We start from the raw sequence: 17,241 nt of genomic DNA on the forward strand, positions 1-17,241 counted from the left end.
AGCCAAGATACTAAATCCCAACTTGACCTCAGTGCATTTATGAAAAGAAAAGTGTTTGGATGAATGAGACTTGCAGTTAGAAAGTACTTTGACTGATCTAATAGTTAAATAGTTCTGTGTAAGTAGCAAATAACAAAATAGGTAGTATGTAATGAAAGTATTAAAACATATTTCAGACTGGGGAAAAATAAAGCGGAACATGTAATTTACTGTTGTAAGTAATGAGGAAATTACTCATGTTTTGCCAATGAAATCAAATTGGTTAGCCCACATTCGGCACAAGGAGGCTTTGGTGTTTCCTAAATCTTTCCCTTGCTAGGAAATCAAATATTTGAACTATAAAACTGCATAAGCATCAAGAAATAAAAACACGACATACACAAAACTGCTTGGAAGTTTCATTTTGCTGACATCGACGTGAGAGTCGCCGCATTGCACTTCCAAACTACAACTCCCAAAGTGCACTTCGAAGCGTGACCGCCTTTGAACCGGAAATGCAACAGCATCACCGGTCTGGAAATCGCTCCGTCTGTTTATGTTTTGTGGGAGACGTTTTGATTTTTTATCTGTTTTAACCGCTCGAGTGCTATCAAGCTAAAAAACCGCCAGACGGTTAGATTCTTATTAAAAGACTCACAACGAAATAAAAGTAAGCTTTTTACAGTTTTATCAGCACTGAATTCAAAGTAGACCATGTAGGATAAAATACGTAACGCAGTAAAGTGCTCTGCAGCTAGCCTCGCTAGCTAGCGTTTTTCCCCGGTTAAGTTTAAATATGTAATTTTTGTTAGGGGTTTACACATGTAAGCTACATCACTTGTTATATTAAATTACTATGTTTTCTGTTGGTGCATTTTACTCTAAATATCGTCATGTATTGGGAGGTACAGCTATCTGTGCTAACTTAGGCCGATATCGGCTAGCTAGCGAGGCCTGTGGTTGTTACACTTGTTTGAGTGAGCGTAGATGCACACTTTGATGTAGTTTAATGAACTCTAAATATTTCCTCTGACCTTGTCGATTCATTACTGACATTTTGACCCACACCAGCTGGCCCCTCCACTGCCTGTCACAATGCCCGCCCTGCTTGAGAGACCCAAGCTGTCCAACGCGATGGCCAGAGCTCTCCACAAACACATAATGAGGGAAAGAGAGCGCAAGAGACAAGGTGCTTTCTCATTTTGTGTGTATGTGTGTATGCGCTTTAAAAAGTATTTTAGCCCTAGTGTGTCACATCTGACACCTTTAAGGATTCTTGTAGAAATAAGCAAGCACTGTTAAGACACTGAGCTGTGTTTGGATAGGTAATACTCCTGGTCACAATTAAATATCAGCCAACCAGAGTATGAATTGTTTTTAGCATTTAGTCAATAAAACAAATTAACTTTTCATGTTCATTCTTTGTAATTCTGTAAAATTTGACTAAGATCTGCCTCATTTAGATTCAAGTCCTATGTTTATGCATATATTCTTCGAATAATCTATCCATCCATGATTGTGATTTTTTTGTGTAATAATACACTCACCTGCTGGTTTGTTAGGCACAAATTTATAATCATCCAGTGCATTTACCATATCGACATGGTCAAGACGACCCACTGAAGTTCAAATTGAGCATCAGAATGAGGAAAAAATGTGATTTAAATGACTTTGCTAAAACAATTTTACAACCAAGGTGCCACTGAATGGACAACACGTCAAACCATGAAGCAGATGGGTTAAAGCAGCACAGGGCACTGCTCCTATCAGCTAAGAACAGGAAACTGAAGCTACAGTTTGCACAGGCTCACCAACATTTTGCAACAGAAGACTGACAAAACCCCCCCCAGACATTTGCTGATCTGATGAGTGTCAGTTTCTACTGCAATATTCAGATGGTAGGCTCACCTTTAGGTGTAAACGGCATAAGAGTATGATTCCATCCTGCTTTGTATCAATGGTGCAATAATATGGTGATTTTTCTCTTTGCACACGGTGGACCTCTTAGTACAAATTCAGAGTAGTCAGCCTGAGTATTGTTCATGAACATGTGTGTTTGCATGTCTCAAACCTCAAATCAAATTGGAACTGATTTCTTGAACATGACAGTGAGTTCACTGTAGTTAAACTACATCCACAGTCACCAGATCTTAATTTAATAGAGCACCTTGGGATGCGGTGGAACAAGAGATTCACATCATGAATGTGCAGCAGGTGTGTGATGTGCCATGTTAACATGGATCATTTCTGAGGAACGTTTACAGCACATCGTTGAATATGTCCAGTGAAGAATTAAGACAGTTTTAAAAGAATAAAGGGGTTCAACCCTATAATAGCAAAATGTACCCAAAAAATTGCCTGCTGAGTGTATATGTTATAGCTGTCTGCCTGCAACCTATTCTTTGGTCATAGATCTAAAAGGCAATCAAAAAAAAGTAGCTACACTATACTCACCTTAATAAATAAACTTTTTTCAGAGGAGGAAGAGGTGGACAAAATGATGGAGCAGAAGATGAAGGAAGAGGAAGAGAGGAAGAGGACAAAAGAGATAGAGGAGAGGATGTCCTTGGAGGAAACGAAAGAACAGGTTTGAAATGTGACATTTCAGCTAGTCTGTGCTCCCAGCTTTATACAAAACAAAGTCTGTGTGTTCTTACACCATGATTTCCTCAAATAAACATCAGGTGATGAAGATGGGGGAAAAACTTCAGGGACTACAAGAAGAGAAACATCAGCTCTTTTTACAGCTCAAGAAAGTTCTCCACGAAGAGGAGAAAAGACGAAGAAAAGAGCAGAGGTATATATATATATATACTTCACTTAGTTTGTTGTTTTGTCAAAGGATTGTTAATTGTCGGTTAAGCTTTTTGGTCTCCCACTTTAGTGATATTACAACTTTGACATCAGCGAGCTACCAGCAGAGTCTGCCCATGCACCCAGGACAGCACCTCCTCGGCATTCAAGGTGAGAAAAGTTCCAGGTTCTGCGCGTTGCCAGAGTCGTCATTGTTTTTCATATAGTGACATTCTCCTTTTCTCTCCTTCAGGCAATCCAGTCAGCCACAGCAGACCTGGCCCACTGCTCGGAGAAAGGAGCAAACAGCTGTTCCCAGCTGCTGTCCTCCCTGTGAGTAAAAGGAGTGTTCCAGTTAAAGAATTTATAAAATATAATACAATCTATATAATATGCTTCTTACAGTGTTTACATGTGCACGTCGTCCTCTTTTAGGCACGTCATTATCAGACACCTGGCTTCAGCTCAGGCTCCGCAGAGCACGGCCAGTTCAGCGGAGGTCAGGGGGTCCATGAGCCCTACGGAGTGGCTCAGGCTCAGCATCCTTCCAGCTACGCCCCTGGACCCTCAGTGCCAGTCAGTTTCGCAAGCAGCTCTCAGATCAGAGGTAAGATGAGATAAGATTTCTTTGCTGTCAGTGTGTACAGTGGTACAGTAAACATTTGGGTAATGTGTCACAGTGACATGACTTGCATATTTTATCATATACACGATTAAAAAAACTGTATAAGACAGGAAGAAACAGGAAACGAGGGAGTTAAATAACATGCAGTGCCATAGGGCACCAGGTCAAAAATGATTACAAAAAAATAATAATAAACACGGATGGATTGATGGATGGTGATGTGCATCACAGTACACAAACATGCGTTATACACTAGTTGTAATTGTGTAAGAGGTCATTTTGTCCTTTAATGTTCAAACAATTTTCTCTAGTGGCACAGTGAACACACAAAGAAATGAATTATCAGCATCATGTGTGCGATTCCTCCGTCTTTACTTGGATTTCAGGAGTTGACATAGAAATCAATCTGAGCCGGTTGTAGGCTGCTGTGTCAGGCTGGGCTTCTTGAAATATAGTTGGGCAGTCGAGACGGAGGGCATAGCCTCTATTCAAAGGCTAAGGAAGGCATTCTAGTAGTTTTAAGGCGATATCCTTATCAGAGTCTTGACAGTAATAAGCGTGATACACATAAATATAGCTAAAGTTAAACTAATATATGTAATTGTTTGAGTCCATATATGGTTCAGAGAACATTATGTGTGTGAGTGTGTGACCTCAGGTAAGCAGTGGATCATGTATGTGTGTGTCTGTGTGTGGTCTGAGTGATCAAGCTTCATTCTGGGCCTGCGTCAGAGCCCTGTGGATGTTTGAATTTGAAAAGAAAGGGACGACTGTCCAACCAATCAGAAGTTAGAAACAGTGCTGGTATTTTAATATGTGTTCATTGGCGTAAAGAGAAATGCTTTTGCCCGTGTCAGCCCACAGGTGCCGCCAGTCTTTGCTGATTTTCATTGACATAGACGTGTACATCGTGTTTATACAAATCAACTATGAAATCATTTCTCGCACAGTTTGAAACTCTCCTCTCAAACAGTCTAAGCGCAAAACTGACAGTCCAGCCGACAGCTTTCGTTTGATCAAAGCGCCCTGATTTCAGCCGAAAAATAAAATCCCCCACTGAGTGCGAAGTCATTTTTCTTTAAGCTTGTATTTTTCAAGTGTGGATGCACCGTGGAGTTGGCGGCATGCTATTTAGATGCTGCCGTGGCGTCAGTAATGTCAGAAACCCGCTGATTGATCATTAAAACAATCAGATCACAGTGAGATGTATTGATTGTAATGACTTTGCCTTTTTCCCCACAGGCGCATCTGCATTTCAAGCAATGCAGTACCTCCCTCACCAGCAGGCTGGTTACCCTGTTCACTTCACCTCCCAGCAAGGTGGGTTTCACTGCTGTAAATTATACCTATGTCTAATTCCACGATCTACATAAAATTCAGAGGAGTTGTAAAGTAACCTGACCATCTTCTGCAGGATACATCCCTGGAGCAGGAATACCCCTGCAGAAGCAGCTGGAACATGCTAACCAACAGTCGGGCTTTACTGACGCAGTAAGACCGTTTCAGCTTTAGATGCTGCGAAGCAGAAACAGCAGATGTTGCTGGAATATTAGACAAACACAAAAATAAACTCTGTGATATGTGATCGTCTAAATAATAGACGTTATCCATTAGCTGACCACAGTTTTCCTTCCGTCATGTCAGAGTGGTTTGAGGCCCATGCACCCCCCAGCCATGCATCCTTCCACCCCAGGTCTGCTGCCCACATCATCGATGGCGGTCCAGATCCCTACTGCAAAGGTGAACCCTCAAAACACACACACCATTTGTTTTTAATCCTGTGTTATGTGGTCAAGTAACTTGTATATTGCTTGTAATTCTTGTAAATATATTCAGTATAAGTAAAGTCTGAGCTGCTACAGTGTGTTTATGTTCATTAATGTTCTGCTTCTTGTCTGTCTTGTGATCATGGTTCCTCTTTCCTTCCCCAGGCTCCGTTCCAGAGCTCTCCCCAGAGCGCTCCCCGTCATAGCTTCCTGCCCCACAGCCAAAGCGGGCAGAGGTTTTACCACCACGGCAAGTAGATGATCAAACTCACCGGTGCTCAGATTTCAGAAGTCCACTCAAGATTCTGGCGATCCTGTTGCCGCTTAAATAGCTTTCTTTTTTTTTCTTTTTTTGTAAGTAGGTTGGACTATGCCTTATGATCTGTTTTATTCCTTGTATAGTTTTTTTTTTTTTTTAGCTTTGTTTTAATGTTGTTAATAAGCTACTAAGCAGCTCTTCAACATATGTGCTCTGAGCTTCAGACTCATATTTTACTTCAATTAATGTTGTTATTTTACTTGCACTGTGAAGCCATCATCGAGGTGCTTATGTGCGTTTAACTGTTAGTAACACTGATAAAAGCCAGACTACGCGGTCCAGAGTCGGTCCTTCATATTCACAGTGACACCAGGGGCGTGTCCAGTGTGTCTGGAGTTCCTTTGCTCACTATCAAGTAGCAGGAAGTGGAAGAGAACGTGTACAGTATTTGGATTTAATTGATGTTTCTGATTTGTCTCTCTCTCACACACACAAACACACACATTGATGAACACTACTACAGATTAACTGAAAGATTGTTTCAATGTGTTACCAGAAAGTAAGAGAGCCATTTTCTGCCTCAAGTTTTTCCCATCATCCCTCACAGCTTCAATCAGGTTTAGGTCTGGTTTAAATTTTTTAAGCTTTTGCTTAAATGTTGTTAAATAAACAATAAGCAACAGCCAGCAGTTTGTGTCGTCTTTATTTGTTTTGGCCAAGAAGACATTCTGCACAGTTTGGACTGGCTGCATGAACACAAAGTAAGGACACCAAACCGCCACGACTCGTCCGCCTCCGAATCACTGCTCACAGTTTGAGAGTACGACAAATAATACTCCAAACAGTGAAGCGAAACGTTTTGGCCAGCAGACTTTAAAAAAGAAAAAAGAATTTCTCCTTGAAGAGGATTGGTTTCTTGTCTCTCTTTGACACGTCTCTTTAAACTTTTAGACAAAAACACGCTGAACCTTGGTGTGCCATGTCGGTAAAAACCCAAACTAATGATGATATGACGGCAGGAGGGGGCGGGGCTTGTAGGGGCCCTGAAATGGTGACATACAGAAATACAAAATCGAGGCATGTATTTACTCTTGTATGGTACACGCTCAGCAAGCCTCAACAGAACAATGCAGGTGTGGAGTTGAAGCCCTTTATAAATTGGGGACAAATAATAATAGTCATGACTTTAACAGCTTGTAAGTAGCTACTCAATCATACACCACCTCCATCTTTTGTGAGACCTACCACTACGCCTGGACACGTGTATGTACATGGAGTATGTTTTGTTTTTTTTAACTGTTTGACATTTCCAATGATTTATTAAGTAATTGAACCTGAAGCAGGGACAGACAACTGAGAGGGAGAGAGTATGAAAAACAAAGAGGGAGAATAACTGACGAGGCAATATCCCCTCCTTTCCCCAGGTCCAGTGCATCTCGATTACCCCTGAAACAGAATTGGAAGAAGGGAGGGAGGAATGAGAAGAAAGGAAAGGAGAAGTCAGGAAGGAAGATGCTTAAGAAAAATAAATAAATATATATATATATATCTGTCCTTAGAGATGTACTTTAATGAGATGGTTTAACTGGCCTCTGCAGAGGAAACATTGCACAGATAACAGTGACTTTATTCTACAGCCCACAGTGTGGAGGCGAATTACAGGAAAGAAAGTGCATAAACAGGTTACAATTACAACAGGGCTGCGAGCTGCTTCTTAAAGAAACACAGGAAGTAACAGGCTGTAAAATAAAGTGTAACCCACAGGAAAAAAAGATAAACACTGATCAAATATTACAATATTAACTTTCAGCTTTTCATTTATATTTATACATAAGAATGATACACATGCTCTTAATAGTGTTACTGTGAAACACAAGTTTGACAAACTTGTATATGTTTTCCTCGGGTTTGTGGTGTTTTCTAGCCATCTAGATGGTTCTGGCATGAGTTGCCCAGTCCTGGCTGTAGAGATAACCTGAATGTGATGATCATAGTGCCAAAATAATGTATTTATATAACCAAGAAGTAAAGTATCTGAACAGAAATTATGACCTGGCTGTGAGTAAAAAAAAAAGTCCGCAAGCCTCGACGTGAGCAGTTTAATGTAGGGACTATTTTCTTTCTGAGGTTTCCATTTGAATCCTGCGACCCACGAAGCATGCTGTGTTTGCAGTCAAACCTGATCACGGTGTGACGACAAGATGCTGATGTTTCCACGAAGAATGGAGTTCCCTTATTTCAAAGCAAGAATGCAGATCATATTACTGCGGTGAAGCAGCTTAGTGTCTGCTTTGTTTTTTGCTACAAGGTGGCCGTGTAGACACCGCTACACAAAGTCTACCCACGCACACAGATAATTATTATTCATTTTATTTTAATATCAACACTTTTATATCAGTTACATTTCAATACAAGTACATTCTGTCTTGTTTATTGGTGAACTTCGCTTGGCTGAACTGTTAAAACTGATACTGATACTTGGTGTTTTAAAAATCCGATATTTCAATATATCGACCAATTTTTTTTTTATTTCACCCACACGAAACATGTTGTGGTGTTTGTAGCTTTTAGTTTATCAATGTAGTTTTTTTTAAGTTTATTGACTTGTTTACGCTTTGCCCAACTCTGCTCGAATCAGCTGCTTGTACTATGCTGCATCCCAAACATTGAGTGTTTGCGAGTTCCACAGTGCCCTCTGCTGGACAAACCTTGCAGCATCAACATTCGCAACATGGTTGTAGAGTGTTTCTCCCATCTCTGTTTTACTTTTACTGATAGCAATATAACTAATAATGGCTGATAAAATACCAGCATATCACCATAATATCAATAAATCAGTCAGCCTGTAGTTGCGAGCACCGCTTTTGTGCTGTCCCAGTGTTAGCATTAAAAACCCTGTGATGTAATTGCCTCATTGTTTTATCTGTTAGCTCAGCAGGAAAATAAATCAACCACTGAGTGAGAAATCAGGAGTTCAATTTGTCCTCAGTGTGTCAAAATGTTGACAAGGAAAGAAAGAATGCAGATAGCTTATTAGCCAATTATTAATAACTGCATCAACACAAGAAGAAACCTGCCAGTCATGCATTGCTTTATAGATTTTACAAGCTGTAGTTGCCTAGGTAACATAAGGTATTTATTACCAGGATATATGTCAACCAACAGTATCCTGGAGCTCAACAGCTTGCTATGACAAGCTAGCAGTGGGCAACTTCTGACAGCTAAGCCAGGAGGATCTGTGTTTACAAGGGGCCATTAGTTCGAGCCTCTCGCCTCAGGTACAGCCACATGTCCTTCTGCACAGCACGGTTGTAGTTCGAGAGAAACAAAATAGTTCCTACACGAAACTGCTCACAGCAAGGTAATACGATTTTTTTTTTCTTTCCATCAATGGTGTGTGTTAGGGGACGTAACACAGTGTCATGGATGGGGCATTTAGTTCCACTGTACGATATTTCCAAAACCGGCCAACTCATGCTTAAACAGTCTAGATTCATAAACAGCACTACCGATGGAAACACATATTTGATTTGGGGGTGAACTGTTTCTTTAAAGGGTTAGGCAAATCCACCAGGTCACCCTGCTGTGCAACCACCACCTTATACAGTATTAAATTTGAAAAAAACTTGCAGAATTTGTAACATTTTGTCATCTGACATCACTAATATATCCAGTCCAAACAAGTATATACACAAAAACACGCATTCATATTTAAAAACATGGATATTTCCAGTATAGTGCATATTCGTAATTGTAAATAATTGTAAATAAGGTCATATTTATTTCTTTTCAATAATAGCAAAGGCCAAATCTGTACAGCAAACCTCAGCCTCGGGTCTTGATGTCCAGAGTTGCCTTCCCCTTGCTCCACTCATGTACAACATCTGTGCGTGACTTCACACACACATCGCACTAGCATGGCACATGCTGGTGGTGCGTGGTGTAATGACCGAACTCACGCACATACATAATTTTACATGAGACACACTCACAAGCGCAGACACACACACACACTTGTCTTCAGGCAGGCTGGGGTCAGGGCGGCGGTTGCGGGAGGAGTTAAGAGAACAGCTGCGTGCTGCCACAGCCGCAGCTCTGCATTTACCTGCACGGGCTTATTTCCCCAAGGCTTTGATGCCAATCGCAGCTTCTTCATCCATTGCATTTAGAACGGTGATCTGAAAGAGCAGAAGTTCTTATGTAAAGTGCGATCATTTAAATTCGCAACGAGGCAGCCGTGGAAGCTGTCCGGTATCAGGCGCGGGAGAAAAAGGCATCAGTGCTCACCAGGATCTCCTCTCCGGCTTCATGCTTGCTCTCTATCTCCTTTCCCAGGTCTCCCTCTGGGATCTTCAGGTCCTCTCTCACCTCTCCACTGTCCTGGAGCAGGGACAGGTAGCCATCCTGGATCCCGATCAGCTGATAGAGGACAACAACAAAAAAAACAGTGAAAAAAAGAGACAGAAGACTCTAAATGAATTAGGATCTTTAATCACAGCAAGACTTTATCATCTTCATCTTTCTGTTCCTTAATTAATTAACTGTAGTTTTGTTGTTAGTTTGTAAGCTTGAGTGTACTGCTGCACACAACATGGTTTAATCCAGCATATCTGATCAACAGCGGCAGCACTCGATACTCTCTCTGCTCTCTGCACAAATATGATGTAACCTAGTTTCCATCGGTACGCGATGGGTTTGAGGTAAAAAAAAGAAAGTTTAAGTCTACATTTGAGGAATCATTAGAAACTGACAAATGTTTATTTTTCTTTTACATTATCTATAATTTTCCTCTCCCTCGACTCTATAGAGAAACACCTGACTCTGATATATGCTCTCCTGTATTCATCTTCACCTGGTGCTGAGCATGGCTGCTGGATACTGAATATCTAAAATTACAACTCAAATGTCTTTTTGACCACCGATAAAATAACACAGAACAAATAAATGAACTAAACAAACCACAGCTCGTCAGGGTGAGAGTAAAAGCTGATTGACTGCCCATCCTGAGCACTGGGAGAGACTGAGCCGAAACTGTAAAGCTGCTGCTGCAGAACCAAAAGCAGACGTTTTCACAATTTGCAGATTTAGAGCATTTAGGTGTGTGGTAACACAAAACCACAGCCGTCTCAGGAGTGCACATCCTGGGAAATTTAGCCAATAGTCAGCGGTAAAGTCAAACGTGAGGACATCCGTCTGACAGCTACAGCTAACCTGGGTCATACAGCACAGCAACGATCCTCAGCATTTAAATCTACAACAGAATGAGTGAAAAAGAAAATAACTAAGGTCAAAGTTCACATCAAAACTTGACTGAAATACTGGAGGCTCACAAATCTGAAAGAACTGAAGGAATGTTTTATAGAAGAGAAAATTCCTCTGCAGTGATGTGAAAGACTAATAAAATCGTACAGACGAGCTGTTTCTACAAGCTATTGAATCACAGGGTGCACTTCAGGGAGTACTGGGAAAACTTCCTGTGTTGCAGGTGGATACCCAGATTAAACACGGCCAAAGTTTAAGTAAGGAGGTCAGTATATGGACAAGTAATCCATGTGAGCCACTGGATCACATGCTTTTCAAAGCTTCTGTTTGCGAGTCACAGCCAATCAGAAAAGAAGATTTTTTAAATGAGAGAGGCACTAAAACGACACCGTAGGAGGGTATAAGATGAAAAGGGATTAATGTAAACTCTCAGGAATGCAAAGCTACTACAGCAGAATCCAAGAATTAAAATGTTTTTGTGGAAATGAGCTTAACGGGTTTTAATTTTTGGAGGATTTCAAAGTCACCTATTCTAAACTGGGTCTTTCCCCCAGTCCACACTTTGGCTTGTCACAGCAGGTAAAGCAAAAGTGTTACTGTTAACATTATTGATGGCCTGGTTCTATTTTTAGACACCGGGAGGTCACGACTGTATCAGTGAAACCCTGGAACTGAAACAACTACAGCAAATTCTGCCTCTTCTCTCTTCAATACATCCATGCGGCGCCTTCTTGCTTTCAAATGCGCGGCTGCGTAACAAAGCCGCGGGGTTCTGTTTTCCTTCCGTGCGCTCATGAAAGATTAACAGGATATTAAAAGACGTCATTAACGGCAGCATCTCCTCTTTCCTTCTCCGCGTCCACGTCTTGCAAATCTTCCCTCCTCCTTTTCTCGGGAAGCAATTGCTACCTAACTGCCGACGGTCCTCGAGCAGCCGGAAAAATTCTATCAGAAAATCTTGTGCTTATTAAACAGCGACACGCATATTTGTGGTTATTGCTGTGCTCTCAAAGGCGGGGACGTTGATTTCCTGGTGATGACAAATAACGCATTCCTAATGATCAAATCAAAGCTTTCACAGAGGCGAGGAGAAGGAAAGGCTCGATTTCTAATGTCACACGAACGTTAACTCAGCGTGACAGAGACGTCTTATCAAAGACGTCGCTTTGAGCGACTTCATTGTGGGAGCTGCAGAATTACTCCTACCAGCATGGGTGCCGCAGCATCTGTGTCTCACCTGGTAATCCATTCTCTTGATGTTGGGGACGTCCATGTTGTGAGTGGAGGGACAAATATCTTCATACTTCTTACCAGAGAATATGTCGATGCCAACCAAGTGCACCTGCGCACACAAACACACACAGGATGAACAATCTCCTTTCTAATGGGCGTGCAAAGAGAGCACTTCAGCTACCTGCTATCCTCTAAAAGGCATGATTTGCTAGAAATAATATTTCCAAGTTTAGTACATGTAATTTTCCAAGTACTTGAAGAGTTGAAAGCTACAACCCTGATGAGGCACAATGTTTTTGAACAGGCTGAAAGCATCAGTTCATATGCATTAATATTAGTGACCGTGACCTCGCAGTGCTAATTCACCGACTCTCGTCGCTAATTCTCCCTCAGCTGAAGCTCCAATGAAACTTCTTTCAGAACTGCGTTTATACTGTGTCCAGATTGGAGAAGACCTTTTTTTATTACAGTCATTATTCTTATTTTGCGGATAGATGTGTCCCGGCATGAAGATCCCCTGTGTAATTCTGTACATCAGGAATTTACCGACCTTGGCGTGGCCGTGCTTGCCAGTCTTGGAGGTGGACATCTCAACAATCTTGCAGGGTCGGCCTTTCAGGACAACAAAGCCGTTTTTGCGCAGGGCAGAACACTGCATGGGGTAGGTGGCGGATGCCCCAGCATCACCAGTCTGGAAATCCAGCTCTGCATCTGCCATGCCTGCTGCAGAGGCCAAAGAAAGGAGAGTAAGGAGGTGTTTGTACTTAGCATTTCAGCTAAAACTGAATCCAGTTTTAATCTTTACCAGCTTAACCGGTCCTACCAACACTAACAGCTAGAAGTGGGCGGACTGGTCCAAGTATCGGTGCTGGTATCGGTGTCAGATCGATACAAGGATGACAGGATCAATAGTGTGTTTCTGTCTGTAGTGTTTGTGTGAATTGTGGTTTTTTTTGTTTGTGTGTTTGTTTTTTGGAGTGTGTGTGGTGGGGTATACTTCAAACATGATTATGAATAATGCCTGAATCTTTTTGTACTGACTGTCATGTCTATTTTATTTGAGCCTATAGCGCATTTAAACAACGGAAGTTGACCCAAAGTGCAAAATGCGTACCCGAATAAAGAAATACTGATCATTTACGCACAATTTCTTACGTTTAACTCACGAATCCGAACATTTTAACTTTGGGAAATCTTTTTGTGCGTACAAATGTCTAAAACTACTCCTCTCGCATTTGAAATCCATAAGTAAATCAAAGAGGCGTCTCCGTAGGGTGACTTATTAAACCCGCTTGTTGTGAAGCAAAATAAAAAATGTTTCGGTAAGTCACACCCCGGGTGGTAAAAGTCTGTGTGCTCACTCCGCAGTGTACTGCGGCCTAGAGCTCACAGGACGTGCCACGGCCCGTCGGCTGCAACGTCGCTGTACCCCCCCGTATTCATGCGCACTGGCGGCTGCACTCTGGCCGAGGCCCTCCAGATGAAGGCGGACAGCCCGCATTTTATGACCCTTAAACCCTCCGCACCATTAAGGAAAGCTTCTGCATCACAGTGGCGCCGGGAGCCCACACGCCCACAGACGTGGAAATTTGACTGAATGTTGTGCCTGTACCTCACAGTAATGACTAAGCTAATACCATGGCTACAGCAGCAGTCCGAGGAGATGATGCCTGCGAGTTTTTCGCAAAGTTTGTGCGCTGACTGTGAGAGTTCACAGAGGCGGTGGCAGAGTCTGCTCTCATTGACAATTTCAGCAGTGCCTGTTTTAGGATTTGAAGAGCAAAATAAATTATAATGATAATGGCGAAACGGCTATGTTTCGCTCTCCCCCCCTCCAAACAAGAAACAGGGAGAAAAGCGTCAGTGTAACCAGACTGTAGCAGGATGTGATGGGTTAGCGGAGGGTGTGCTGGAGCTCTGGGTAATTAGGCTGCTGCTGGCAGCCCGAGGTTGGGGTTAAAGGGACTATAACAGGGCTTCGGACGGACATGTGCACAGGATAACTGAACTGCTCAGGCGCAAACACGCCCCGTCTATAGGATGTTTTGATTAGGAACTCACCCTAGTGATAATGGGTCTCCTCTCCTGTGTCACTTGTCAGCCTTTCTCCCCTTATTCCTCCTCCTCCTCCTCTTTTGCCTCTCAGTGTCCGTACTAACCGGTCGTCTGGCCCGGAGCCTGTTTCCTCCTTGGTGGCTCGTTTGCGATGTCCCCAAATGTCTCTCTTTTTTTCCTCCAAACAAACAAACAAAAAGCTATTCGCTACCTCCTTTATTCCGCTTTCATTCCGGGTCTTTTAGCACACCTGTCCTGTTCCAGAGAGCAGTTTACCTCGTAAAGAGGTACACCGCCGCTAAACTCAGCCGCCTGGCCCAAAAGAATCAGAGCCCTAAACCCCGCTATGTATGTGCTGGCTGTACCCTGCACTCCACCTTCTCCGTCTCTTCCCTCATCCAGCTCCCCACCACTGTCAGGGCATGGGGAAAAAAGAAGTCTAAACTGCCCGCTTCCCTTTGGAACTATCAAAATAAAATCCCCATCCATGTTATTGCGTCTTTATTGCGCAGTTGTAACCGCTTTTCCAGGGTTTTAAAAAATAAAATACAGCCTGAAGTTTTTTTTTTATGGGATTCTAATGTTTGCAGATGGAGAGAGGGCAAAGGGAGGGCTCGTTATCCAGTAACGTTAGCTAGCACTGGTTAATTAGTTACATGCAGTTAGAATAGAGTGTATACTGCAGTGTAGCTACAGTGTAGCACATTCAATGCAATGTCTACAGTATTTATGGCAATACAATGACATTTCACATCACTGCATGAGCAAGCCTTCTTGATAGGAAAAATTATTATTATTAAGATCTGTTAGAGATCTCTGTGGGCTCACTTGTAAAAATGTATGTCCATGATGTGCAGAAGCCTAAGCCACCCTCATTTCTTTATATTTTGCTTGACTCTCTGAAGGTCTTTTCTCTTTGGACATTGGATGCTTTTTCATTCATTTTCAGAGGAGTGTTTTTGTTCTTGTTGTTAAGCCACTTCACACTGACCTAATCATTCAGGCATAAAAAGTCACCCAACAGACAACTTAGCAAAGATTGTATCTTTAGGGACTTTGTTACAAGCAGCCTGTAACAAAAACAGAATTTATTTTTAGCTCCACAAAATCGATGTGTTCTTAAAAAATGGAGGAAAATGAACAAGTGGAGGACAAAAGAAGAAATGGGCCGGAAAAAAACCGTCTCCCACAAGTGACAGTACTTATATGTGCTGCATTACCCTGTATATTTGTATGCGTTTCAATAAATCACTCCAACTATTCCCCATTTGTCTAGCCAAAATACAAAGAAATGAGGGGTTGCACAAGACGTTGTATACTGCTACAGATACACAATCACACAGAATAACATGACACTGATTTTTATAGAGTGTGAATTGACCAGATTTTGAACCTTTGTTTTTTAATTTTCTGCTTCTCAATAAAACACGAAAGCTGTCTGTGCCCCAGTACTACAATACTACAATTCAATACTACAAATAACATAACTGCTCGTTAAAACGCAAAACCACGTCTCCTTTCACTATTACAATAACATGCTTTTATACTAAAGGGGAAGTTTTGACTTTTCCGGTCTTTCTCTGGCTAATTTATAGCGGCTTGATGCTACTTTCATACCAATGTCCACGAAACCTCGACAATTGGATGTATTCTGCGCATGCGTAGCTTTTCTAGCGCAGCGTGCATTCAGTCCTGCTCTTATTTACCTTGCCCGGTGGGGTGTAGTTCGTAAACGCTACGACCAATGTGTGTACCAAGGATTTTACAGCAGTTTCCAGAGTGCAAATTTTTTTTCCAATAGCAGAAATTATTCCTTAAAACTACCATCTGTTAAATTCCTGTTCCAGAGCTACAGTGCGTTCAGTAGAGCCCACCAGATACACTGTCCAGAAAATACAGTTACATAGAAAAGGTTGCATACAGGACCTTAAACAGGATACAAGTATATCCCCTTATAATTTAACCCGGATCACTGAAAACATTCTTAATCCACAGAGTCAGTGCCGCCATCCTGCCAGTGTGCCTCTCTGCATCCTGCAATTCCCTCTGTTACTAATTATTACTCTTCTCATTAGCGTCTTTTCTCTGTCCAGAGACCCATGGCATCTGCGTATCCAGCGAACTATCTCGTTGAACTTGGCAGTTCTTGGAGCTGCTGGGTTAAATTTAGTGCTGTGAAATTAGAGTCCTATGACCTATGAGGGCTGCAGTTAAAGGTACACTGCAGCTTAACCCCCCAAATTAAAAGGCTCTTATTGTTGCCCCTTTTTAACTTTACGGAAAGTCACAGCAACCTACACATCAAGGCAACAGTCCTCAAACGGGGAAAATACATGTATGGGTAAAAAAATGACTATCGAACCCCTGAAGAGAGCTCATCCACCAATCAAGTACAATTTTAAAGTTGATCCTTGGCCAGGATTTATTTGGTAGAGGTGGGTGGATTGATCCAAATATCGAGAGCATCGATACCAATGCTGATGTTGGTGCTTGAGCAATACTGGCACGATATGATCAATAGTTTGTTTCTCTAATCTAAGTTCAGTATGTAGCCCACAGAACATTGCTCTGTGAAAAATCCCTGAACCTTTTTATGTTCACTGTCACATCTATTTTATTTATAGCACACTTAAACAACAGAAGCTGACCCAAGGCGCACATTTACATTCCAGGTCTCCAGGTCCAGGAATATTATATTGTCTTGTGCACAGACTATCTATGTTGGCTTATTTTTTTAAACATGGATACATAACTGGACAAACATTTATACCAGGTCATGTAATACACAGGCATTTAAATGAATGAAAAACACTTAAGACTCTTTATTGTCATTGTGCAAGCATAACAATATTACACGTATACTGCCTCACATAGCGCACAAATTTAAATAACAGATAAATATACTAACCAAAAATGGTACAAAAGAAGTGTATATATAAGGAGTGCATACATATATATGCATTTACCAAGATCTGCTCCTTTTTCATAATAAAAAGTGAAACCTTAATGAATACTTTCAGCCTGGTTTACTGTCGCCTTCACTGACAAAAATGAAGACAAGGCTTCGTTAAAACACAGAGAGACAGCGCTGAGTGGAACATATAGTCATGCAATTTGTTTTTAAACAGATGACTGAAGTTATGATGTACTTTTTAAAAAAATGCTGTGATAATTTACAACAGTCCCTGGCTTGGCGAAGATAAGGATTCATCGCAGGTCAGGATTAAACATTTAAACTGTTTAGGTTGGCTCACCTTCATGTAAAATGT

The 17,241-nt window shown here is 41.7% G+C and overlaps 2 protein-coding genes across 3 annotated transcripts; one reads left to right on the top strand and one right to left on the bottom strand.

Annotated features, from left to right (window-relative positions):
- The first annotated feature begins 477 nt into the window (after positions 1-477).
- gps2 (G protein pathway suppressor 2) lies at positions 478-6,104 on the top strand. Its single transcript, XM_005939673.3, has 11 exons — positions 478-649; positions 1,051-1,168; positions 2,457-2,566; positions 2,664-2,776; positions 2,864-2,943; positions 3,026-3,105; positions 3,208-3,379; positions 4,640-4,717; positions 4,812-4,888; positions 5,042-5,137; positions 5,329-6,104. The coding sequence occupies exons 2-11, from the start codon at positions 1,075-1,077 to the stop codon at positions 5,419-5,421; spliced, it is 993 nt and encodes a 330-aa protein (XP_005939735.1). The 5' UTR covers positions 478-649; positions 1,051-1,074; the 3' UTR covers positions 5,422-6,104.
- A 4-nt stretch (positions 6,105-6,108) lies between these two features.
- On the bottom strand, positions 6,109-14,646 carry LOC102294703 (eukaryotic translation initiation factor 5A-1). 2 transcript variants are annotated; one of them, XM_005939672.3, is made up of 6 exons: positions 13,979-14,646; positions 12,468-12,637; positions 11,922-12,026; positions 9,710-9,841; positions 9,528-9,600; positions 6,109-6,868 (listed from the first exon to the last, which is right to left on the bottom strand). In XM_005939672.3, the coding sequence occupies exons 2-5, from the start codon at positions 12,633-12,635 to the stop codon at positions 9,538-9,540; spliced, it is 468 nt and encodes a 155-aa protein (XP_005939734.1). In that variant the 5' UTR covers positions 12,636-12,637; positions 13,979-14,646; the 3' UTR covers positions 6,109-6,868; positions 9,528-9,537. The 2 variants fall into 2 exon arrangements, with proteins under 2 accessions (XP_005939734.1, XP_005939733.1); XM_005939671.2 differs by having other exon boundaries at positions 12,468-12,640; positions 13,979-14,636.
- Between the last annotated feature and the right edge of the window lie 2,595 nt (positions 14,647-17,241).

Source organism: Haplochromis burtoni, unplaced genomic scaffold (assembly GCF_018398535.1).
Source record: "Haplochromis burtoni strain Fernald_Lab_line unplaced genomic scaffold, NCSU_Asbu1 Contig_260, whole genome shotgun sequence".
Lineage (NCBI taxonomy): Eukaryota > Metazoa > Chordata > Actinopteri > Cichliformes > Cichlidae > Haplochromis > Haplochromis burtoni.

Coding starts and splice junctions, on each gene's coding strand:
- LOC102294703 (XM_005939672.3), bottom strand. CDS start 12,635: ATGGCAGATGCAGAGCTGGATTTCCAGACTGGTGATGCTGGGGCATCC. Junction 9,842..11,921: donor TCAAGAGAATGGATTACCAG/GTGAGACACAGA, acceptor GTCCTCTATCAG/CTGATCGGGATCCAGGATGG. Junction 9,601..9,709: donor AAGCCGGAGAGGAGATCCTG/GTGAGCACTGAT, acceptor CTGCTCTTTCAG/ATCACCGTTCTAAATGCAAT.
- gps2 (XM_005939673.3), top strand. CDS start 1,075: ATGCCCGCCCTGCTTGAGAGACCCAAGCTGTCCAACGCGATGGCCAGA. Junction 2,567..2,663: donor TGGAGGAAACGAAAGAACAG/GTTTGAAATGTG, acceptor AATAAACATCAG/GTGATGAAGATGGGGGAAAA. Junction 2,944..3,025: donor GCACCTCCTCGGCATTCAAG/GTGAGAAAAGTT, acceptor TCTCTCCTTCAG/GCAATCCAGTCAGCCACAGC.